Source organism: Rhinatrema bivittatum, chromosome 1 (assembly GCF_901001135.1).
Source record: "Rhinatrema bivittatum chromosome 1, aRhiBiv1.1, whole genome shotgun sequence".
Lineage (NCBI taxonomy): Eukaryota > Metazoa > Chordata > Amphibia > Gymnophiona > Rhinatrematidae > Rhinatrema > Rhinatrema bivittatum.
The window spans coordinates 309,184,595-309,211,299 of NC_042615.1; the positions used below are offsets into that span (position 1 = coordinate 309,184,595).

Here is a 26,705-nt window from a genome sequence, read left to right on the forward strand (position 1 = left end):
GAGAGATAGCCTGTGTGAAGGAGTGTATGGCAGAGAGAGACATAGCTTGAGTGAGGGTGAATGCATGTGAAAGGGAGCCTGTGTGGGTGTCTATGCAAGAGAGAAAGGGACCCTGTATGAGGGCATGTGTGTGCCCGCGAGAGAGAGGGACCCTGTATGAGGGGATGTGTATGCAAGAGAGAGAGGGAGCCTGCATGAGGGTGTGTGTGAGAGAGAGTGAGGGAGCAAGCATGAGGGGGTGTGTATGTGCACTAGAGAGAAGGAGCCTGTATGTGAGAGTGAGAGAGAGGGACTCTGTATGAGGGGATGTGTGTGTGCAAAAAAGAGGGAGGCTCTATTAGGGAATGTGTGTGTGTGTGTGTGAGAGAGGGACCTTGCATGAGAGTATGTGTGTGTGCAAGAGAACAGGACCCTGTATGATGAGATGTGTGTGCAAGAGAAAGGGGGAGCCTGTATGAGGGTGTGTATGACAGAGAGTGAGGGAGCAGGTTGGGGGGGGGGGGTGTATGTGCACTAGAGAGAGGGAGCCTGTATGTGTGAGAGAAAGAGAGAGGGACCCTTATGAGCAGATGTGTTTGTACAAGAGAAAGTGACCCTGTATGATAGGATGTGTTTGCAAGAGAGAGTGAGAGGGAGACTGTATGTGTATGTGCACTAGAGTGTGTGTGAGAGAGAGAGAGAGAGAGAAAGAAGGACAGAGGAAGCCTGTGTGTGTGGACAGTACTGAGAGAGGGCTCAAACTCTGAGAGTGGAGATAGAATGAAAGGGGTTGAGCCTGGAGGGGGAGGGGAGAGATACTGGCAGGTGAGGGCCTGAGATGGCAAAGTGGCCAGGGGATTAGGGAGAGAGAGTGGAGAGGACATTCTTACAGTGAACTTCTAGGGAAATTCTGCTCAAAATATTTAAAATTCTGCATCTTTAAGTAACAACTTTTTTCTGTATTACATTTTAAATTAATTAAAGACTGTCATGTATATTGTGTTATTTTGACCAATATGAAGTATGCAGAATCTTGTTTTTGTGCACAGAATTTTAAATTTTTCTGTGCAGAATTTTAAATGTTTTTTGCGCAGAATTCCCCCAGGAGTAACATACACAGTAACTTGTTTCCACCCAGGGGTGGCTGCACTTTAAATGGCTTGCAAAGTGCCTTGATCTCTTGTATGAAACTGGATGACTGCCACAGGCCATACCTTGTTGATCTAAAATTCATATTTTCCATTCACGGCGCATTAAATGTGCCTCATTAGCAACATCCTAAAATATACATTTAAAAAAAAACCTCCTGATGTAGAGTATGATATGGAAAAGGAAGAGCTACTTCGGTTTAAAACTTTTCCTGAGCTTCTAGACTGAAGGAAAAAAAAACAAACCCCCCCCCCCCCCATATATTCATTAACAAAAACACATCTGCCTGCCAAGGAAAAGAAGTTCCTGTGAAGGATTTGAACAATAAATCTCCTATGTGCTGAACTCCCAGAGGGAGCCTGTGTATTTCCTCCAGTTCTTTATCAAAGTCCCAAAATAAGCAAAAAAAAAAAAAAGGGCCGAGGCGGTGCACACCTTTTCCATTTGCTAATTAGGCCCTACCTCCCCGGGAAACGAGCCACAGTGACTGACACCGCTCAGCTCGGGGAGAGGCGATGCCACTGGGAACCATGAAGCCGTTTGGAGCTGCCGTTCTCTTCCTAGCTCTGGCAAACGTCCTCTCGACTACCGGTGCGTTGCCCTGGCTCTCCTTCCTTCTGACTTTCCTGTGCTTTCGGTGCCCGAGCTGCCGCTCGGTTTCCCCGCTTTTGCACCGTGGCTCGCCCCCCTCCCCTCGGCCGTTTATTGTGTGAAATGTGTATGTGCATAGCGCGCTGGCGGTTTGGAGGGGAGAGGATTGCTCGGAGGGGGGAGCGAGTTCTTTCTCGCCCCTTCTTCGCCCAAGAAATATCTGAAAGGAAGCAGTTTGAGAACGTGGGACCTGAATGGAAGGCTTTGTTTTATTGCAGTTTTAAAAAACACAAATCCCCCTGGGATTCAGTACGACTAATCTTAAAAAAAAGAAACTTCAGTGTAGGCGTAACCCATTTTGCTTAGCTGCTGCCGCCTCTCTGGTACAGTTTGACAAGCGCACAAAAATATTGGTTATGTGTCAGGTGCGTTTAGAAATTATTTTCTTTGCATCTCCATAGGCAGAAACTTTCTGCATGGATTGCAAAGCTGCTTGACATAATCAACAAAAAGCTCTTGATTACTCTAGGTGTCTGTTCAATATGGTGATTTGAGTAAGTGAACATTTCTATAAATCTTCACAGAAAATATTAAAATTGCAAAAGGAGGAATGGAGATGGGGAGTTGCTCTCATGTTGAAAAATGTTAAGGTTCAAATTTCTATCCCTTTCACAGTTTGCACTGGTGGCTTAGGGAGGATAATTTTGTAAGGGATTCCCATGCTTTATTAAAATTGCCCGTCCAATATGCAGCAAAATGAACGTCATGTTGGTGCATAAGTTTACCTGGACTAAATGAAGGTGGAGGTGAAGTTGGGGAGGGGTTTAGACTGATACATGTATGCATGTAAACGTTTTACAAAAAATGTGTGCGGATGATTTTGTGGTGTAACTCGTGCGGGTAGATATTGGTGGGATTACTATTCAAAGCAGACTTGTGCGGATAAGCCCACGTGGGAAAACTGGTGCAACTTTGCATGATGCAATAAAATTAGCCACATGGCAGTATTGTAACAATCGGTATATAAAAGTGTGATACCTGAAATGATCTCTCGGGTCAAAGGCTGAATCTCAGAACTAGTTATTAAGACAGCAGGTTTTAAGGAATCTGGGAAAATACGGTAGCAGCAGGTAACAAGCTCCACAGCATGCATAGCAGGACTTTTCCGCCCGTCACTTACCGAGCTGCCTTAGCCAGCAGTGGAGTCCTAAAGAGCCGCATTTACAGGTTTTCTTTGTGCCCTCAAATTTTACATATTATATGATCATTTTAAAAGGCTGAGGATTTTCGGGCCACATATGACCCCCCCAAGTTGCAGGGCATGAGGCACTGCTACAGAGCATCTTTAGAGCACTGGTATTCAAATTTTTAGATGAGGTCTGCTTCAGTGATAAAATGTGCCATTTTTATTGATGTTGATGTACTGAATTCAAATATTACAAACCAGCCGATGGGCTTGTTTACATTTTTACATTTTACATCTATGACTATTGTGTAGAAAGTGCGTAGATAGTAGAGTTTTAATTATAACGTAGGTCTTTTCATGTGTTTATGGTTGCATGATATTTCACCTGTCCTGTTTATGTAACACTTTAAAAATTTAAATCAACATGTAAGCATGGTTATGCTGTAATGTTATCATGCTAATATTTGTTTCAATAAAAAAAAATAATTTACAAAAGAAAATTAAATCTGCAAAAGGATTATAGAAATAAAATTTGCTATGAAACAAAAGACCAAAAACAAGTTATATATACATATCTAGATTAGTTTAGTCCTTTATTCTGTGGCTATTCGGCTCTTCTTGGCTTGTCTCTTGTATTTTTTAAATGGAACATCTCTTGTCACTGTCCAGCAATAGGTTGCAAGTATTGTTGTTCTCCATTTACTCTGATACCAGTTTTCCAATGATGACATGTCCTGGTGAACTAGCTAACTATACTTATCACTCACTGCTCCTGCAGTTTGATGGAAAACAAAATCTAGATGAGAGTGCTAAAAATGTATCTTTAGTGATATGTTGCAACCAAGGCTTTTGTATGCCCTGAGGAGATTTTCCACCAATTCTTGTAGTTGTCTGCTTCGTTTCCAAGAAAATTTACCATTAACTGGAAGGCTTTCCATGCCGTCTTTTCCTTGCTGTTGAAACCCAGTCATAGATTTATTCATAGGATTCAGTCACAGATCTAGATTTGTCATTTTAGATTTCATTTGAGATCCTTTCCCTTCTTAACCCACTTAATCCTCTGCAAAGTCAAAGGTAGTGCATACTGACCCAGTAGCATATCCTGAAAACGAAAGCCAAGCAACAATTGCAAGCACCACTTTCACTGTAAGTGACTCAGATTTTGTAAAGTTTGCATTAATTTCAGAAGCATTTTGTCTGTAGACCAGTGAAATTAGAAACAAAACTAAAGTGATGTTTCTAGATTGGCAGGTCATGGGTACAAGAGTACATAATGGTATTCATTTAATACATGCCATGTGATTATGAGAGTGGATGCTGTGCTATGTGACCGAGTGCCCATTAGCTGTCAGTACTGATTTGGTGTTACGTAATGGACAGCCTTCCCTCTGCTGCTAAAGGTTTATGAACTAGGCCGTCGAGGCGTGTGAGAGATTATCGGTTGTGGAAACTGCTTATATTAAGCAAGAAAAACTTTTTTTTTTTTTTTTTTATAGCTAGCTAAAAGAGAATGTAGGCAATTTTCAGACAGTCCCACATTTGGACAAAGTCTGAGGGGGGTCCTTTTTACTTGGGGACTTTGCACCATTTATTAAAGGAAAAGGGTGTGCATGTGCTCTCACTTTCAAATCTTCCCCAGGCACAAAAATTATTCGCAGACATTTTAACCCCCTGCTCTTTGCACGGGTAGAGTTTTCTCTGGGGAAATAACTTGCACAGACTCGAAAACACAATTTCTGGGCGTTACCTTCTGATCCTGACCAAAACACGCTCCCAGGACTGCTTCTCCTAAATATAGCTAAACGTGCACGTTAAGGGACAGTGCAGATATCTTTTGCACTACTGAGGGGAGGGCAGTATGCCAGACATCCAGTTTACACACGTAAGTCACTATTTACTGCTTAATGGCTTTGAAAATTGGCCCAGTATGAACTAGTGCAAAGCAATAAATATTCCTATTTCTAAGATATATTTCATAAACAGGAATAGACATCCTTTTTTTTTTTTTTTTTTTTTTTTTTTTAAGCTAAATTTTCTGTGAATTTATCAGTGTATTTTTAATTACAAAAGATTATTCCTTATTCTGTGTATTACATATATCTTAAACAATGCTGTCCCGGGACCTTATATCCTACTGAACTTTGAAAAGTTCATTCATGATTTGCTAATTCAATTGCAGGAAAGGTCTACTAAGAGAAATGTCATAATTTTGTGTCTAACACAGCAGGAATATGCATGAAACTCTCTGACTCCTAAGAATGGCTCTGTCTTATATACAAGAACACGGCTTTTCTCCAGTTGCTGTGAGATGTTACTATCCCTAGCTGCAAACCTCAGTCAATTCTAGGAAAAAAACTGCTACTGGCGATGTGGTTGTAAACTGGAATATTTAACTTTGTTTTAAGAGCTGTACCAAATCAGAGATGTTAGACTGAAACCATGCACGTTGGTAACAGCACTTCCAAAAGCTAAAGGCAGAAATCCACATGAGAAAATGTCCCAAGGAAAATGCCAGAAGGAACTGAAAACAGCACCAGATAATCACTGGATGCACAGGTGCTGCTCCCTCGCTGCCTTTTTCCATCTTAAAATGCCATCTTTCCTTTCCCCTGTGTTCTCTACATAATCTTAGCTTATCACACATATGCCAACGGTGAAACTCTTTTTTGCAACAAAGTAAATATTTAGGCATTTCCACTCATGTGAACCAAAGCAGGTCTTTGTAAATTGCAGAATTTAGGAAATTCTAAAAATTCTATATTGCTATTCCGCATCCCTTTTTTAAAAAATTGTTTTTTAGCAAAATACCCAGTAGCTAAAGTTGAGTCCTAAAGCAAACCGAATTAAGTGTAGCCATATGCAGGCATCGAGTTCCCCTTTGGCTTTTGTTCTGTAAACATTCCTGAGCCATGCATGATGACTGACTGAACCTATGGATTCAGTCCATGCCATTTTTTTTTCTCAGGCTGCAAGAAAAGATAATATTCCAGCTAACTTGATGGATATTTGGCTGTCTCCCCGAGAAATATTTCTGGGACTAATGTTTCACATACCTCCAGAATTTTGCAGAACGGACAATTTTCTGACTGAGAAATACTCCTTGGAAAAAAGTGTATTATATCCTGGGAATATTTTAGATAAGGTTTTTCTTTGCTTCTATGTAATTTTGATTTACTGGTATAGTAATGATGCCAGAAAAAGACCAAATAGTCCATCCAGTCTGCCCAACAATGTTGTTTTTTTTATAGTAGCAAATCCCACTCTGTGCAGGTTACCTCCATGTTTCTTTTAAGTGTAGTAACTTCTGCTCCGTGCAGGTTACCCCCAAAGCTTATGTTAAGGGTAGGAATATTTGCAATCAAAACCAAGCAATTGTCAAACCCATAACAAAATTACTGCTAGCAACATTTTTACAGGGTGAGCAGCCTTCTTCATAATTCAGACAATGCTGCTTCAACACGATTTGCTTTGGAGTTGGCCATAGAAGCAGTCCTGTGCTTTTTCCCTATTGTATGTCTCTATCCATACCCTGGACTATAAAAGTTGGGGCTCGGTGTTGGCTGTCACCTGAATACAATTCCCCCTTTTTTCCTCCGCCATCGACGTGGAGAGGGATGTTGCAGTTACCTCAAAAGCGTTAAGGCTGTTTAAGGATAGTAACTGCCACTGCGTGCAGGTTACCCCCATGTAGCAAATTTAACATAAGGAAATGTTGAACATTTATTCTAATTTCCTCTTTATTTCTTTGGGGTTGTTTTTTTTTTTTTCATTCATTTTTTTTTCTCGAGTCTAATGTCTCTTTATTTGTCCTTGTTTACTGTTTCCTGTCATTTCTTCTTCATTCTTGAAAGGGAAGGACCCAAAAAGCACGAAGGAAGGCGATCTATAATAGCCGTCAGGATGAAAGAAAAGAAATAGATGCCTGTAGTCTTAAAACAATCCTTTATTGCAGTGGAGACACAAGGGTAGCCCGACTCTGGCCGAGTTTCGCTGTTTCAAAACGGCTGCCTCAGGGGCTTACAATAATCTTCTTGAATTCATTACTAAGAATATAGTGTGATCATATAAAGAGCTGTATGATCTCTTATGTTGCGTCTTGAAGCATTCGCGATAGCAGAACTCCCCTAGCAAAGGCCTTTGCTAGGGGAGTTCTGCTATCGCGAATGCTTCAAGACGCAACATAAGAGATCATACAGCTCTTTATATGATCACACTATATTCTTAGTCGATATATAACTAATGAATTCAAGAAGATTATTGTAAGCCCCTGAGGCAGCCGTTTTGAAACAGCGAAACTCGGCCAGAGTCGGGCTACCCTTGTGTCTCCACTGCAATAAAGGATTGTTTTAAGACTACAGGCATCTATTTCTTTTCTTTCATCCATTTCTTCTTCATTTACTGCTTCTGTTTTTCAACTTTCCCTTTACAAATTCAACCTTCCTCCTTCTATCTCTTTCTCCTCCTCCTACAACCTTATTTTTCTCTCTACAACATGCCAGTTGGGTACTCTCGCAGCAGAGACGCCAGTGGCGAGCAAATGCCGCCATCCTCCTGCTTCAGCACGGCGAATCCCTATGTGTGTACGCGTGGCTCTGGTCGTGGTGGGAAAAGCCCCCGTGGTGCCCTCTGATTACATCACAGGCTCCCAGAACGCTTCCCCCACGCTTCAGCAACAAGTCCTATTGGGTGTAATGCGTGTTGCTAATTTTCTCCAGCCTGCCCTGCCTCGACAAGCCTTGCCTTGCCATATCCAGCTCTGCCTTGTCTCCCCTACCTGAGCCCCTGTGTCAGTCCCTCCTGCCTCATCCTTGTCTTCTCTTCGGACTGACCACTGGATTTGACCCCTTGCCTGGACACTGACTACTCTGGATTGTCAACCTGCCACTGACCCTGGTCCACCATCTACTCTGTTCCCTGAGGGACTCTCGCCCAAGTCCTGCCAGATCCTGGAACCCAAGGGCTTAAACTGCGGGGAAAGGGGCTGTTAAAGGTGAAGCCCTAGACCAGTCTCCCCCCAGAGAACCTCCACCAGCTGTCGATTGAGGGCCTATGGGGTTCGCCCCCATAGGCTGCGTCAACTTCGCCACATCAGCAAGGATCCACATCGCTTACACTTTTTCTCTTTCGTTGTCTCCCCAACTCCTTTCCCTCCACCTCATCTTTCTTATCATCCTCCCTCAATAACTTCCTTCATTCTGTTCTTTCCTCTCCATAACATTCATGTTCCCTCACTTCCTTTATAATCATTCCTTCACTAATCCCTTTGTTTTCCCTTATTTCTTCTTTCTCTTTCCATTTCTATCTGTGCCTTCAGCCCCTATGTTTCCTTCTGTAATGCGCTTCTCTTGCTTCCTATATAATCTTCTAGTTACCTAACCTTATCTTTTCTTACCTCTCTTCCCTCTACAATCCTGTTGTCACCTTTCTCTTTTTTTATACTCTAATCCTTGACCTTTTCTTTCCTCTCCTCATATTTTCCACTCTTACTGTCTCCACCATCCCCTCTACCCCCCCAACTGCATTTTTTTTAAATTAAATTTTTATTGGCAATAACACTTAATCCAATGCATAATAAACCATACCATTAACAAATAATGTCAGATGACAACATTCCCCTTACGGTGTACATAAATTGCTTATCTATATTTTCCCCTTTACTCCTCCCACCCTCCCCCTGAGGCATCAGAAAATTATCCAGTCCAGTGCAATATATCCAGTTGGCAAGAAGTTTGGTTAGGATCTGTTCTTTTCCTCAGCCTAGGTATGCCTCTTCACTGCTGCAGGTATAGGGCTGCATTTTCTGGGCCCGCGGTATCTCTACTCTCTCTCTCTCTCTCTCTCTCTCGATTCTTTTCAAAGTAACAGGTCATCCATGAGAGGAAAATCTTGGAAACAGCATGTCTTATGTATGCTTTTGGTACCAGGATCTACAAGTAAAATAGTATAGAGCAGGAGTCCCCAAATCTGATCCTTGAGTGCCAAAAACCAGTCTGGTTTGCAGGATTTCCAAAATGAATTTGAGATTTATTTGCATGCACTGCCTCCCTTTTATGCAAATACACTTCATGCATATTTACTATGTAAATTCTAAAAACTTGACTGGGTTGTGGCCCTCATGGACTGGATTTGGGAAGAGAGTGTGTAGAGAGTTATAGCTAAATTACACGTTGTCCCTGTAAGTGGTGGCAGTTAGCACCATTTTTTTTTTTTTTGGAACACTGAACAAGAAACAGCATGATGAGCCATTGTAATTGCCTTCAATGCATGTAGTTCCCTATTCTGACATGTAACAAAACTGTGGCGAGCACCATCAATAATTACATTTTTTTTTTTTAAATCAGTTTTTCTTATCTACACTGCTAATGATATAACTCAGTTGTCATCCATAGAAGCTTGACTGCTTGTAGGATATCACGCCTTATCCACGTAAGATTTGTTGGCTTTCTCTCTGGTTCTCTACCATCCTGGATAGAGGAGTATACAAGATCCCATATATAATCCAACACCCAGCCCTCCCCTTCATGTCTCACCAATAAACTTTGTAATAATCTAACTAGCAATTAAAGCTAGTCAGGCTGATGCCTGCACATCTAGCCACTTAGGTCCCTGTAGTCTTGCTGGATGGTATCTGGCTACCATAAACCTGGTGACATTGAGTTTGTTGGTTTCTGGGGAATAGTAACCTTATTGGTTCCAACTCTGCTATTCAGGAATAGAACCAAAAAGATACAACTCCCCAGAACTTTCCCTAAAATGAGTGTATAAATACAATAGTACTAGGGAAACTTGTCTAATTCAGGAACTGTGCGCTGTTTGCTTTAAAGTAATCTGTCCATATCGTTACCTTTATCTGACTGAAAACCTGTCTGCTAATTGTGAGAATGGAGTCCAATATTTCTGGGAAAAGATGCATTGCCCAAGGCATGATCAATAGTCTCTGAATAGATAGTAGACTAGCTGAATATTACATAGGGGAAAAAGTTTGCACTAGACACTTTGCTAAATTATTTTTTGTGATTTGAAATTCGAAATATATGGAATTGAGTTGTTAAGTGAGAAGAATGACAGCCCTGCCTAGATGATTGGATCTGTGATAAGAATGGGAATCTGCACTGTCTCGCATCATCTTGAACTGTAAACTTAGAAAACAGATACCTAACTGTCCAAAATCTGAACTGGAGAAGCTCATTCTTAAAATTTAGCAGAAGACTTCATTGAGTTAGAATCAAGGCTGGAGATGTTCAGGCTTATTTGAGAATTATACAGTTTGTATATACTGTTAATAGGAGCAAAGACACATTCTCCCGGTGTCTGTGCATTCTTAAGATGGAAAGACAGTGAAGCAAAAGTAGGCAGCTGTGACAGACCAAGGATGTGATGAGAGACTTGCTTCAAACATAGAGCTTAACCGAGCTTAGCAGAGAAACAAAAGAGTTTGACAGAAAGGAATGCAAAACACTGACTGGGGGAAAATTAGAAATGTCTCTGGGGCATGCATTGACGATAAGAAGACAGCATTAATTTGGTCACTGTATGCTTATTGTAACATGTCTGGGATAGGAGAGGGAGGTTAGTTGAGGCACTGGATTTCCTGTTTCTGCAGCGCTAAATGTAAAATCTCTTACAAATAATGCAGTACTTAACACAATTCAGGACAAAATCTCTCTTTCAAGGAAGTGCAACCTCTCAGTGAGAACATGAGGAGTGGGGAAAGCAGAGGAAATGATGGGCTTAAACCCCCAGCTCCTCACAGTTGCTGTTATACGGAAAGGTGTTCAGCATTTATTAGACACTTGATAGCACCCAGAGAGATGGTTGGATTAGCACAGTTTTGAAGCCTGTGCTCAATAATGCCTGCAACACCCTCTTAAAACCTTGCCAATGGTGTTCCTGCTTCCAAGGTTCAAATGTATGCTACCTGTAGATTATGATGGCGGAAAAAAATAAGAAAATGTCATTTCCTCCGCCTCCTTTCCCAACCTGTGCAAAAGAGAGAGTTAAATAAGCACACAGGGAAGTTGTGGCATGGTGGGCCATAGTTTCTGTAAATGCAAAGTGCAATGAACCACAACAAATGCAAGCATATATTAAGAGGGCCAGAAGAAAGGTTTTACCTGCACTTTGAGATGAGGGATAGATTCCCTGCATCATCACCAACTACTGTATTTTAAACCTTCATGATTTATGACATGCAAGGGGAAATACTGTAGGGTTCATGGTGAAAATGTTTGAATGAACATGTTTTACTAGAAAATAAAATTAGACTTGCATGACAAGTCAAATTTTTGTAGTTGTCACCTATCCGGTAATTGTATTTTTCCAAGCAGAATACATTATCCCTTCTTGCCATCCTATAGCATATTTTATTCTGTCACTGGGGAGACACTGCATATTGCTATGAAGCTGCTGCAGATCTTTATGAATAAGCTGTGGGCATTTCCAGGCACTCCAAGTAATCTTCTTTGTGCTCTGTGGAACTGCCTATAGATTGCCCTTGGATATTTACAGTTTTTTAAATTGACTATGCTGTATATTTTGAAGTACTACTTTAAGTGGGTAATATTCAATCACTGGCTGTATTGCAACATTAGTCAAGCTAAATTTATCCTGCTAACCTTTTGGAGGGATATTCAGTGGTGCAGCTGCACTATTGAATAAAGCTGGCTATCTTAACTTCTATGAATCCGCCAAGGTGCATGCGCTGTTGAAGAATATGCAATACAATTTCATACCTTTTGGCTTCTGAGCTCCGATGGGGCAAAGATATCCAGACAGCCATCTTTTGGCAAGGGCTATCTGGTCGAATTAAGGATGATCTGGCCAGCTGTGATATTCCTCCTATCTTAGATGGGCCCTGGCCATTCGAGTGAACCGAAGGTTTCAAGAGTGGGCCCAGGAGTGCAAGGCCTCCCAGCGACCTATCCATCTGACACCCTGGTTCCAATGCCCCCTGGCACCCATGTCTAACCCAGAGTCGATACCCCTGACAGAGGAGCCCATGCAATTGGGTCGATCAAGACTTTCTAAAGAGGAAAAACAGAGGCAGAGACAAATCTGGTTCTGCTTTTATTGTGCTGGCCAGGGGCACTTTGCCAGTCACTACCCCGAGAAGTCGGGAAAACTCCCACACCTAGGTTTGGTCAGAGAGGCAACCCTAGGCTGGATTCTTCTCTCTCCACATTTGCTGATACCTGTCTACCTTGGAACTGAGAAATCTCCAATCAACACTGAGGCTTTCTTAGACTCTGGGGCAGGTGGTAACTTTATCGAGAAGTTGCTGGCTCACCAACATGGCCTACCTGCAACCACCTTGAAGAATGCTGTTCCCATCCGTTCTGTTTAAGGTGAGCCTCTCCTGGGTCGCTCACTGAGGTGACTTTGCTTCTCAGTTTGCAGGCAGGGCTTCTCCACAAAAAAACCCTCACCTTCTATGTACTACCCAAGACGATCAACCCCATTATCGTGGGACTATCCCAGCTCCAGCAACACCAACCCTTCAACTGGAGTGTGCTGCAGCTTGTACAGTGGGGACTTACATGAGCTGAGATGTCTTTCTCAAGTCCTGCCCCCAGTTACCATGACTCTAGCTATCATCAGGTCAGGCCTACCTTCATAGTACATGGTATACGCTAATGTCTTCAACAAGCAAAGGTAGAAACCTTGTTTCCGCAAAGATATTATGATTGCTGTATAGACCTCCTACCAGAAAAGACACAACCTTGAGGTAGGGTTTAACCCGTATTGGCACCTGAGACTGCTGCTACGTCGTAGTACATCAAAGAAAACTTGGAAAGGGGCTTTATCCAGCCTTCTTTGTCTCCTGCAGGTGCAGCTTCTTCTTTGTTGGAGAAAAGGCTGGAACCCTTAGGCTCTATATAGATTACAGGGACCTTAACACATTCACCTAGAACTGGAATCCCCTGCCCCTCATCACAGAGCTCTCTGACCGCCTTCAAGGACCACAGATCTTTAATAAGCATGACCTCCGGGGGAGTATAATTTCATATACATATGAGAAAGTGACAAGGGGAAGATAGTGTTTAATACAAGGATAGTCATTATAAGTACTTTGTCATGCTGTTTGGGCTATCTAAAACCCCTACAATCTTCCAATACATGGTCAATGAGATATTTCGGGATCTTCTGTACTCCACATTGTAGTATACTTAGATGACATTCTCATCTTCTAATGATAATTGACTCAACATAGCATGTCAAGCAAGTGCTACAGAGGCTTTGGGAACACCAACTATATGCAAAGTAAAAAAATGTACGTTTGAGCTGGAAGAGCTTCCATTTTTAGACTACATCATTTCCCAGTACAAGTTTCATATTGATCCTACAAAGGTAAAGACCATTCTGGACAGGCCCCGACCCATGGTACTCAAGGCATTGCAATGCTTCCTGGGTTTTGAAAATTACTACAGACGATTCATACCCAGATATTCCTCACTCCCAGCCCCACTTACTTCCCTTACGATGAAGGATATGGACACTAAGCACTGGGTGGAGGAGGCCACCCAGGTCTTTCAAAGTCTCAAACAGGAATTCTCAGAAAAGCATTGCCTAAGACTTCCTGGCCCATGAAAACCCTTCGTGTTGGAGATAAATACTTCTGCCCTTGAGGTGGGGGCTGTCCTCATTCAACACAATGACCAAGGGACTCTCTTGCCATGCTCATACTTCTCCCAGAAATTCATGCCGGCTGCCACAAATCTGAATCTACATGTATAGAACATCACTGTGTTTCTACTAGAAAAAATATATTACCTGTATAAGTAGAAGTATCTTTAGTTGGTGTATAGCTCCCCCATGTGGGTTGCTGTAATGATAATGTCCTGACTTTAGGGCTACCATTTTGTAGTATGGATTTTTTGAGTTAACATTTGAGAAGGCAAGATGAAGTTTTGCTGCTCCTGTTTTGTTACCTTTTATTTGGAAAGGAGTACCCTTAGGCTTTAAGGAATAAGTTCTGGGTCAGATGGAAGTAAGGGTAACTTATCTTCTCTTTTTGAGAAACTGATTTTACTTCTTTTGGACTTTACTTTGAAGAAAGTTTTTCCATCTTTCCTTTGCTTCTTGGTTATTTACTATAGCCTAGGTCTTTATTTTTCCAATCAACTAAATTCCCTAGGTCCTAGGGAATTTAGTCACTGTAATGAAGAAAGGAGTTTTTCAGGTGTCCCTCACTCTGAGAGATCCAAGGACCCTTCACAGGTCAACCTAATGAGTGGAATTGCATGCACTCCTGGAAGGAGGAGGAGAGAAATGTGAGAAAAGAGGAACTGTGGCCCCTATCTGGTGTTAACCACCACATATCATCAGGATATATTGGAGGAGGTTGGATCAGGAGTCGTCATCTGAATTAAAGTATGACAAAGGGGACTTTAATTTATGCCATCTAAATTTTAGTTGAAGAATATCATTGCATCAATGCTGGGAGGGAGCTCTGAAACTGTCCCTGCAATTGGAAAGGGATATGGAACCTAAAAGAATAGCTACGGTTATCAGAAAAGAATCAGATTTATGGGAAGAAGGATTATGTAATGGACTGTATTGAACAAAGACTTGTAAATTGTTATCTTTATTTGTCTTTTATTGTTTGTTTTTATTTACAATCAGGAATTTACTATACAATTTACTATCAGGAAAGGTATGTTGGAATCACATCTGTTGTCCAGCATAATTATTACTGTGACCATTATAAACTATTAAAGCAAAGCTCAGGGCCTTGAAAATAATGCCCTCCCCCTCCCCCGACAGGGAATCCTAGAGAATGGAGGGACTTATAGACAGTATAGGAATTGGAGGTGGCACTTGGACTCCTCTTATGAGGACATTAGCCCCACTTATAAATTGCTGTTTTCTCACCCTGATAATTTATACTACCTGTGATAAGTTATATGAAATAGGTTATAATAAATGTTGATTATGGTTTGTAAAATATGTACATTTTGTATTTAGAAATCTATTAATATTCAATTTTTTCTGGTAATCAGGTATTCTTTTCACATTCTTAAAGATCAGATTGCACACATACCATCCCCATCAACATCAAAAGGTTTCAAATTAGAAAACAAAATCATGTCTCTGCATACAACCAATTTACCAAGAATAAAAGCTAAGCAACTACACTACTACATACACAGGCCGATACAGAAAGAAGAGCGGGAGAGCGCGCGATCCAGTAAAGATCTTAACTACCAACACCAACAAACTCCCAACCAGACAACTCCAAAGAAAACAGAGACACCATCCTATCAACTTATGACGGACTAATAAAACCACAAACTCTACAACAGACATCTAAGAGCTTTTCCCTATATAATCTAACCCTCTATTACCCCCCAATGCTACCCAACTTTATCTTTAAATTGTATTTGTTAAAACTCTGTTCTCCTAATGTAAACCGTTATGATGGCAAAACCGAATATACAGTATACAAAACATTAAAATATTTTTTGCTTTTGAGACCTCAGACTTAATATCGCCATGATATTAAGTCGGAGGGTGTACAGAAAAGCAGTTTTTACTGCGTCCAAAAACGTGCATCCAAACGCAGGCTAACAGTGTGCTCCGCCGGAGCACATTGTACTGTATCGGCCCGACAGTAGTTTGTACTTTTTCAATGTTGCAAAAGATTCTGTTGACACTATAATAAAGCCTGACTTATTTGTATCAGAACCCCAAGTTGGAACTGGAAACAGAAAATATTTGGGGTTAATTGTAGGTTGCTGTTTTTTAATAACACAAGCAAGAGCACCGTTCCTTCAGCAGAGTGGACTACCACTCACTGCTCTTGGATTTTAGCTAAAGTCCAAGTTCAGGATTCAAGCTATGGGCTGAAGACTATCCTTTCTTGGCCTCTAGACTGAGATGAAAAACCTGAACAATATGGGGGAGTTAACGCACTGCCACCTGGACCCCACCAGGGGACACGATGATGTAACAGCCATTGGCAAAGCAGGAGGATCAAACCTGCAAAATAAATAACAGCCATTTCAACTTAATTTGCGTCAACAAACTCCACTTCAGCAGTAGTTCTTCAATATTTCTGTGCAGAAGAACAATGACGTGACTAAATCACATAAAGAGGAAAGTTTTGAAAAACAACTCTAGGAAGTAAATAAAGCTCCTTTGGAAACTTAGGGCTGCACTTGAGTTAGAATAACCAGAAGAACTGTGCAAACAAAATAAATCAAGGTGGCTGTGTCTGGCTGGTCAGTAATGCACAAACCAAACAAATGTCAGGATACCTGCCAGTAAAATAAATATGTTAATGATCTGTCCTAGTGCATTGTACCATAAAATAGAAAACAGAAACACACATTTTATATATTCAGCAATCAAACACAGAACTGTTTTAGACTGAGAGACTTATAGCTCAAGGATCTTTAGTCATAATATAGATTATAAAGGGGCCCCAAGTTTTGTCAGTCTGTCTGCCTTAATTGTTGTGAGCTTCTCCATGGCAAATATTTCCCAGGCCCTTTTGAAACCAGCCATTTGCAGAGGGTGGAGGGCTTTTCCTCCAGCAAACAGCATTCATCATCTGGCAGCAATAACAATGCGGCAGATATTCAAATTGCATTTAGTGCTAGATAGCCGTATACATTATAGGACTTATCCAGCTATGTAGCAGCTGCTGAATATCCGGTTAGCAGCTGGTAGATAACTGGATAAGTCACTTATCTGAATAGCTGGATAAATTATGAGCAGGCAGTGGGCAGATAGGGGCAGCGCTATTTACCCTGTTAACTTAATTGGATAAGTAGTGACATTCGCTCTTATCCAGTTAAGTTAATCGGATAAGTTAGATGAGCCATAGAGCAGGCTTAACTTAGCTGGATATAACTTATCCGGCTAAGTAGCGATATATTACATACACAGATATTCAGTAGCAAAGCCGTGCCACTGAATATCCCTTGTAACTCAGCTGGATGAGCTTTGAATATCGAGCCCAATGTGTGCCATTTCATAGCTTACACAGGGGTATAACCTTCAGTACCAAAGGGAATGTCTTAATTGGTTTTAGAATTCTTAAATTATGTGATGAACTGAACTCACTGTAGAGGTGGTGATCCTCTCTGTGATAGCATGTGAAATCATCATGCCTTCTAATGAGTGCAGACAGGAGTCATGGTACTAATAACTAACTAGTCTGACTTTGTCTACAGGGTAAATGTTAAGGATTCTGCACTCCTACAATGAGTTAAACAGTTCTCAGTTCCATGTGGTTCTTTTCCTTTAAATCTGAGCTAGCTTCCTCTTTATTTCTTGGCATTCAGTGCTATCCTATAGGATATTTCTCTGCCTCAGTGCTCCTGACTTGATGGATTTCTGCTCACTTTCTTTGCACTCCTGAAGCGACATACCACAGTATTCACACATAACCTATAGCTGAGTTCACGGTCTTCCTCCAAAGCTGGATGAAGATGAACATGAACATCCCAGGATCATTAGTCTGCAGTGTACTGCTTGGGAGTTTGAGATGGTTCAGACCCCAGCGCTGGCCGCTGGCTCTCACACACACTCCTTTCTTTGTACAAGTCCTCTCTCCCTCCTCTCTCTTTACTTTCCGGATGTGTCCTTCCTCTGCGATATGCAAAGAACGAGTTCTACCACTGAGCTTCAACACTCAGATTCTCTTATACAGGTGCTAGAGGAGTAATCATCATCATCTGCCACAGGGACTAGCAAATAGGTCCACTGCAAGGTCTTACAATAGCTTTTGTATTATTAAACTCTTCATCTCTTGACACTGCTCACAAGTTTCAAACTTGTGCTAATGCATCTGCATTTCTGCATATTGAAGTCCAAAATAGATTATGTAGAGGGCAGTAATGAAATGTTACACAGGTAAATGCATGAAAAAACATGTTTTAAAAATTTCTCCAATGTATTTGGTAAAAAAGTATGTTAAGCTTTTTCATAGTGCATACTTATAACCACTTTAAAAAAAAAAAAAAGGGGGGGGGGGCAGATTTAGGTCAATGAAGTGAAAGTACACATGGAAATTTCATTTTCAAATCTCTGATCATATGTATGTAAAGGATTGTCACCTTAAACTTGCTGTCACATTAATACAATTATGACTTGTCACTGATATTGCATTGATAGTACTGTCCTTTGCTAAACTGCAGGATGGCTTAATCTCCTATTACCCACTCTGCTTGCAGAGGTGAATGAATTCTCCCTCTAGAAGACCCTAAAGGTCCCAAGTCGGCTTCAGGCTAACGGGAGATGAATGATGACTATACAGTGAGGCTAGCACCGCCCCTCTTTCTGAATCCTTTCGCAATTCCTGGAGGTGGTTTTTTTTTTTTTTTTCCCCCACCATTGAATGAAGTGTACTTGTATACCTATCTGAAACAATTTGTTCTAGTGCAGGGTCCCCCAAACAGCCCAGAAACAAAATTTACCAACTTTCTATGGGCTTCACCCAAGTCTGTGTGTACACAAAGATCTGACAGCCTCAAAAGAGTTTATATCCTATTGATTTTTTGACCATGTGCCCATCTCTACCAGTCTAAGAAGTACCCCCAGATTAAATGAATCATATGGAAGGAGTAGGATACCCTTGAGGAATGGAGATAATGTATTGGTGAACCGGAGAATGTTCTAGCTAGAGAGGAGGCTGCTGTGTCTGAGGTTTGCCAGCAGGTGGCAGAGCACAGCCTCACTGCATTTCAGGGGGGGTGTTGAACTTGCTTTGGAAGAAGTAGGAGACAAGTTTCCCATACTGAGGGAATATTCTGCTGAGTTCAAAAACCAGAAACCATGTTGCTTTCTATCGGAAACTGTTAGAGCTGTAGAATATTGACCACCTCCTTCCCTCCCCCCCCCCCCCCCCCCAAAAAAAAAAAAAAAAAAGCATATACACCTTTCCAGCAATACAGGCAGATAGAGACAGGGAAAATAACTGAAGCAGCTGGCAATGGATGGCATCAAAAGGCGCCTTCAAAACCACCTCTCCCAACACTTCCAAAGCCACACACACCTCACACTTCAACACTGCCTCACACACACTCATTATACACACATAAACACAAACATACTTGCACAAACATGCACCTCATACCCAAACCCACTCACCTACACCTCACATATTTCTACACACTGCCCACAACCACATACATCTACTCCCCATATATTTTCACTTACTTGCCACCCCCACATACACATACACACCCACAACCCACATACCCCTAACCTCGCACACCCACACATGCATACCCTTCTTTCAGTCATCCATGCACAAATATATACCCACCCACACACACTCCCTTTACACACCACACACAGTGTCCTCATGCACACCTCTACCTGTCTCATATTCCCTACCCCCCCCCCCCCCCCCCCCACACACACACACACACATAAGAACATGCCATACTGGGTCAGACCAAGGGGCCATCAAGCCCAGCATCCTGTTTCCAACAGTGGCCAATCCAGGCCATCCTACTACACCCACTAAACACACACTTATACTCCCATAAGAAGTGCTGGGTCAGGCAAAGGTCAATTAAACTCAGCATCCTTTCTCTGACAGTGGTCAGACTGGGTCATGAACCCAGCAGATCCTAAAGTAGACCTAATTCCTTTTATTCACTCCCATGGATAGCAATAGCTTTCCTTAGTCTACCTGACTAATCATTTGTTAAGGGCTTTTCCTCCAGGAACTTGTCCTCACCTCTTTTAAACTCCACTTTCCTAATTGTTTTGACCACATACTTTGGCAACAGATTCTACAGCTTGACTGTGTGCTGAATGAAAAGAGTACTTTTTTTAAAAATGTGTTTTACATCTGTTAGTTTTTAGTTTCATGGAATGTCACTTGTTTTGGGATTATTTGAAAGATTAAATAACCATCCTTTATTTACCTGTTCCACCCCACTCATGATTTTATAAACTTCTGTCATGTCCCCTCTCAGCCATCTCTTTTCCAAGCTGAAGAGCCCTGGACTGCGTAGCCTCTCATCTCAGGGGAGCCATTCTGTCCCCTTTATCATTTTTGTCAGCGTACTCTGCACTTTTCCGAGCTCCGCTGTGTCTTTATTTAGATGGGGTGGATAGAACCACACACAGGACTCCAGGGGTGGTCGCACCATGGCTTCTTAGAGAGACAATACAATATTTTCTGTTTCGCTGTCCATTTATTTTTCTGTTATTCCTATCATTCCTGACATCATTGCTTTTTTTGGCTGCCAACACACTAAACTGAGGGTTTCAGTGCATTGCCACAAGGACTCCAAGGTTCCTGGGTTGAGACTCCCAATATGGAATCCACCATTGTGTACTTACAGTTGGGATTATTTTCACCTTGTACTTTTCCAACATTAAATTTTTTCTGCCATTCAGTTGCTCGGTCTCCTAGTCCCACAAGAGCCATCTGCAGTTCCTCACAATCCACTGTTGTTTTAATAACTTTGAATAATTTTGTTGTCACTTGCAAATTTGATTACCTTAATCATCATTCCCTTTTCAGATCATTTATGAACATGTTAAACAGCACAAGTCCCAGTACTGATCCCGGTGGTATTCCACTGACCTTTCTCCATTTGGAAAATTGACCATTTTTTAGCCCTACCCTCTGCTTCCAGTCTTTTAATCAGTAGCCAATCCACATCAGGACATTGCCTCCTATCCATGACTATTTAATTTCCTCTCATGGGGCACTTTATCAAATGCCTTTTGATAATCCAAAACATTAGATAAAGATCAACTAGATAATCTAGGAATGTATTTACATCTTAAAAAACCCCCAATAGATTTTGTAGATCAAGACTTCCCTTTGCTAAAACCATGTTGATTCTTCTTTATTAAACCATGCTGTCAATCTATATGTTTAGTAATTGTGTTTTTAAATATAGTTTCTACCATTTTGCCTGATACCAATGTCAGGCTCACTGGTCTATAATTTCCCAGAAGACACCTGGAACCCTTTTTAATGATTGGTGTTACATTGACCACCCTTCAGTCTTCAGATATTGTGGCTGTTTTAAATGATAGTTTACAGATTACAAGCAACAGATTTGCAATTTCATGTTTGTGTTCTTTCAGGACTCTAGGATGGATACCATTTTGGTCCTGGTGATTTGTTACTCTTTAGTTTGACACACACACATATTTATAAACCCCCAACACACATGAGCGCACACACACATACACACGCGCGCGCACACACATTACCACATAAACTTACATACCCTACATATCCACCATATGTGACTCCATCTGTCCCTACATGTACACTCCCCAATACACCTTGCCTATTGCCCCCACAAACATCCATACCCTCATTTTCCCCTAAAACACACTTCATCACAATCCCCTCACCAACACCCATACCCACACCCAATTACACTCCTTCTATAAAACTATATTGGAAACCATTCTCAAAGGCATGCCTTTGCATGCTTTTCCTAATTTGCTAAATACATTTTATTTGGACTTTTCATAATGGCATTTTCAAATAGTAACAAACAGAATGCCAGAAGTGCCCACAGTATATAGAAGACGCTTTCATTTATAGACATTGACCAGTCATAATAGGCTTCATCGTGGGAGCAGTATCGCTTTATGACTCAGCCTTATTTGTCATCATCGGTCAGTTACAGGTGAACATATATTTTTATGATTTTTTTAAAATTTGCTTGGTGAGTATAACTTATCTTAAAGATCACCGCTGTTTGTTAAATAACTCTGAAGCCTCTGGTTCTTAACACGCCCAACATGGGTCCATGTTTCGAAAGAACCAAAGGCTTCAGAGTTATTTAACAAACAGCGGTGATCTTTAAGATAAGTTATACTCACCAAGCAAATTTAAAAAAATCATAAAAATATATGTTCACCTGTAACTGACCGATGATGACAAATAAGGCTGAGTCATAAAGCGATACTGCTCCCACGATGAAGCCTATTATGACTGGTCAATGTCTATAAATGAAAGCGTCTTCTATATACTGTGGGCACTTCTGGCATTCTGTTTGTTACATCAGTATCTGCCATAGCGCTTAATATCTAGATATTGGGGATTACGTGATTTGCTACTGCTTTTCAAACCCTTGTAGCTGCTCCTTTTAGTTTCCTTCCAACTAGTTTCCTCATTTTCTCAGTCACTCTTTTTAAAGTTATGTGCTGTTATAATAGTTTTATTTATTATGTTTCCTCCAATGATTATTTCAAATTGTTATTGTGTTATGATCACTGTTGTCAAGTGGCTCATTACCCCTTGCACCAGATCCTGCATTCCAGTAAGAACTATATCTAAAGTAGCCCCCTCCCCCGCTTTCATTGGTTCTGGGACACAGCTGCTCCATGACCTAGCCATTTATAGTGTCTAGAAATTTACTTCCTTGACATACCCTGATGAGAGTTTAACCCCAGTCAGTTTTGGGGTAATTGAAATCTCCCATTATTATTGTGTTTCCATGCTTTGTTGCCTGTGTTGGTATTTTACAGTCTGTTTTCACCATCCTTGTTGGTGGACAGTAGCAAACCCCTCCCGCTATACATATGAAAATAGAATCCAGGAAGCACTTAGTTTCCTGTAGAATCTGTATGTCACCTGACTCTGTGGAATCCTTAACACACACAGTGCCATGCCACAGCTTCTACCTGCTCTGTCTTTTTGTTATGTTTTGCACCCTGCTATCGCAGTGTCCCATTCGCTGGTCCTTTTTCCACCAAGTCTCTAAGATGCCTGTTCTGGCACCTTTCATCCAGTGCCACATTCTTTAACTCTCCAATCTTATTTTCTAGATTCCTGGCATTTGCATGCAGACAGATGTATTGATTTTATTCTTTCCCACAATCTGCTTACTAGCTGTTGATTCAGGTAATTTGGGGTAATCTCTACATATGTCTGCTCTATATTTAAATCCACCTAGGCGACCTCTGCTTTTTCCACATCCTCACAGTCAGGGTACCCTAATTTTTCCTTTTTTTAGTGGGTATCCTTGTAGATACCCCACTCTGAACCATGTGCTCTTGAGCGACTGTTGGCTTTCCCCATGATCTATTTCAAAAGCGGCTCTGTCTCCTCTTTGATTCTTAGCACCAGTAGTCTGGCTCCATTTTGGTTAAGGAGGAGCCCATCCTGCTGGAATAGGTTCCCCAGTCCCTGCTCCATTGTTTCATCCACACATTGGGATTCCAGAGCTCAGCCTGCTTTTGGGGCCCTGCATGTCGGATGTTCTGCTAGGTCCAAATCAGTTTCCTTTGTAAGTGACTCTGTAGGCATTTTTTTTAAGTGTCACCCTATTAATTGCAACATTGAGTACACTGTTGTTCTGCACACCGGTGGTGTATTTTATAAAGCTAGGCAGACCATATCATAGATAAATTGATCTTATTTAATTTGGTATTCTGGGGGATTTCAGATTTAAATGGAGGTCTAAAAGGAACATTTTAATGATCTGTTTTGAGATTCCAGTGGGTAAGTTTCCAAAGATGAGGATGGATCCTTTTCTCCTGGGTGGTGGAAAAAGTGACAAATTTTTCTGCTCTATTCTAGCCCTAGCTGGTGACAAAAGGCACTCCTCATATTAATATTTGCCCTTCTTTTAGCTGGTTTGTTTTGCTACTTGATTTCAGCCTTAAGTCATTGTTCTAAGCATAATAGCTAAGTCCATTGGGGGCCTGATGAAAGGCTTGGGGGAAATATTTCACAAAGTTCCCACAGATCGCGCTCTTGTGCAAGTCAGACGGAGATGCAAACACTCACACAGCACTCCTACCTCACAAGCCTAAATGGCAAGAGACCTAAATTTGGGGTTGCCAATGGGCTCCATTTTTTTCAGGGTAGGTGGATCCTAGTTTTACCCTATTGCATACACAGACTTGTTGCTCTGGTTTCCCAATTTGTTTTCCCTAGGAGAAAGCAGGACAATACGTCCATGCATGCTGTAGGGTACAAAAAAGGACTGGTTCAGTCTGTCCTGAAAAAAAATGAAGCCAACTGGCAACCCTTCCGAGCTACAGAAGCAAAACCAAATCCAAGCAAGTGGAAAAGATCATCTTCTTTATCACAAATTGTGTTTATAAGATCTGCTATATAGCCTACACCACCTTCTTTAAGGGATAAGTGACAGCATAGCAGCAGCAACGAAACGCAGTTAGCAGCACAGGAGAGAAGTGCCAAACCTGATATGCAGCATCCAGCCAAGCGGAGCCCTGCATATCCGGATCACATGCCTTTCCCAGCTCTACCCTGCCTTATTTTCTTCTTATGCCAAGATGCAAAGACAAACAGAAATTATGAAGAGCAATATCTGTCTGTGCTCAGAAAAATGTTGTCACTAGATAAACAAATGCCACAAAAACTGTAGAACAAGCAATGACAATATAGGACATAACTCCCCAAGAGATCACACTAGGCTTAAGTTATGTGTATTGTAACCCTTTGCTGGGATGTTTAGGTCCCCAGGGCGCACAAACGTACTTTTTACTCTTCAGGCATGCATCCGGCTAGCACTTCTCTCATAACTTTACTCTCTCTCTCCCAAGGGTGGAATCTTTTTGTAGGGGGAAGCTCTCGCTTATGGCCCAGGCAGTGGTGTGTGCTCCTTTCTGTGTGTGCTGTTAAGACGCTGCATCCCAAGGGGTGAGAAGCTGGGGCAAAATAGGAAAGGACAAGGCTCTGGGTGTTAAATTTAAAAGTTTACTGATCCTTTAACATTTAAATGAAAGTCTGTTTTTTCCGTAAAAGGTGAAATTACATCCGACTGATGTACAAAGGTGTTTTCTCTTTTCTGGGTAGGTGTCCTTTATCTCAGGTATCGGGGTAAAGCTTCCCATGGTGATTTTAAAGTGCACAAAGCTCTCCCAGTGGGCCAAACAGGAATCCTGTTGGAGGGGTCCCCTCAAATACGAAAAGTCCTACCTGAGTGCAGATTGTCCCCGGTCGCCCAGCCTGTCCTGGTCCTAGGGGAGGTCTCCAAAGATCTTGGTCCTTACTTCTTGGTCTTGGTGCCTGTGGCTTATCTTACAGGAAAAGTCTTTAGGAACCAGGTTACCCCAGTCCTGGAACCCTTATGGGGGAGGGCTGGGTCAAAAAACCTCCCCACAAACAATATCCGAATATTTGCTTGCCAAAAAAAATCTCTCTGTGACTGCTGCTGTACTGCCCCTACTAGTGCTTGCCCCATCTAGGGAGTAGATTAGGGCTCACAGGTCTTCAACCCTTGTCCTTTCTGTTCGGTGGAAGCCTTCTCCAAAGGGTGCAAGGTTTAAGCAGCCACCCCTTCTGAAAAACAGGATACATCTTAGCCATCAAACATCTCACACAGGTACCGTCCCTGGTGCTTGCCTCACCTAAGCAATAGAGTGAAGCTCCCAGGTCTTCAGCCCCTTCATGGGAGGTCCCAAAGGGAATCCAGCAAAAATCTATCTCGCTGCCAAAAAATATGAGGGAGTGCACAGCGAGAACTCTCCTCCAAACTAAATTTCCTGATGAGGCAGGGAGGCCTCGCCAGTCAGGATAAACACTGCATCCTCACTGCTCTGACGTTAACTGAAACTGACACCCCCCCCCCCCCCCAATACTGAATTCGCTGCACTAAATGGTGTAACCTTTAGCGGTGTGTTTTAAGTCCCAAGGGCACACAATCTTATTTATATCTTCTGGGGCTGCTCCGGCTAGCTATTCATTCCCACACTGACTCTTAATCCCTGGGGGGGGGGGGGGGGGGTTATGTCCCAGATGTTGAAAAGAGGTCACCAGCGTGTGTGCTGTACTTTAGGTGCTTCCCATGAGGTGAGAGGCTGTAAGAACTCAAATAGGACCAGGAGTGGGTGTTTAAAATAAAGTTTACTGATCCTTAAAGTCAAATTAAAGTCCATTTGTTCAAATCGATGAGTGTACATCTGACTGTAGCTACAGGGTTCTTTCTGTATAGGGTAGGTTTCCTTATCACAGACCCCTGGGTAGAGGCCATGGTGACTTTTAAATGCGTAGGATCTCGGGTCTTTGTTCCCCTGAAGAGAGCCCCTCTGCCCCAAAGGTGTATCAGGCTTAAAAGTCTATCTCACTGTAAATTATAAGAAGGACCCTCTGGCAGGGAGTGATATCTCCTCTAAAAGTAAACTCCTTTGGGCAAGATTGGGAGGCCCTACCAGAGTATGAAAAAAATACATGTTTTCTCTGCAGCTGCTTTCTCTAACTGAATCCCTGCCCCCGAGTGGTAAAATAGCTGGGCTAAATAGCACTGAGTCATCCAATCAGAATCCCCAGATGGAAGGAACTGAAGGGTATGGATGGCTCCTATCTAAGGGTGTACTAAGTACAGGGATCCAAGGATAGTGGCATCTAGTGACCAGACCCAATAGGGGTGCTACAATAGGCTGAGGCAGCCTATCCCAGCTCTCCATTTTGGGGTGGGGGGGGGGGGGGGGCTGAAGAGGAAGGAAGGCTCACAGGGATGTCGACTAAGCAGGGACCTAGGGCCATCTAGTGGCTTACCCAAGGGGGTGCCACAGTATGTATTTGATATTTTATTTTTTCATTTGTATTCTGCTTCATGCACATAGTGGTTGAAGCGGATCATATATCTTCAAATAGAAAATAAAACGCACGGGAGACAACCACAAAATTGCCTGTATCAAGTAATTTACATATCTTGAAATCCTATCGCTGCTAAAGGCTTGTGAGAATAAATAGGTCTTTAAAGCCTTCTTAAAATCTTTCGCTAATACGATTGCATGCAAGGGCTCCGGTAGAGTGTTCCAAAGGTGGGAGCCAGCAACCAAGAAGCGCTGTCATGATTAATGTCTAAACGTGCCAACCTCCAGAGAGGAA

The 26,705-nt window shown here is 41.9% G+C and overlaps 1 protein-coding gene across 2 annotated transcripts in view; it reads left to right on the forward strand.

The window, feature by feature from the left end:
* Window positions 1-1,583: 1,583 nt before the first annotated feature.
* EMCN (endomucin) overlaps window positions 1,584-26,705 on the forward strand; it is a 246,200-nt gene continuing 221,078 nt past the window's right edge. The window contains exon 1 of one of the 2 annotated variants that reach the window (XM_029597067.1): window positions 1,584-1,719. In XM_029597067.1, coding sequence (XP_029452927.1) covers window positions 1,644-1,719 — 76 coding nt within the window. In that variant the 5' untranslated portion in view covers window positions 1,584-1,643. The remainder of the gene's footprint in view (window positions 1,720-26,705) is intronic. The other variant, XM_029597065.1, reaches the window with a different exon arrangement.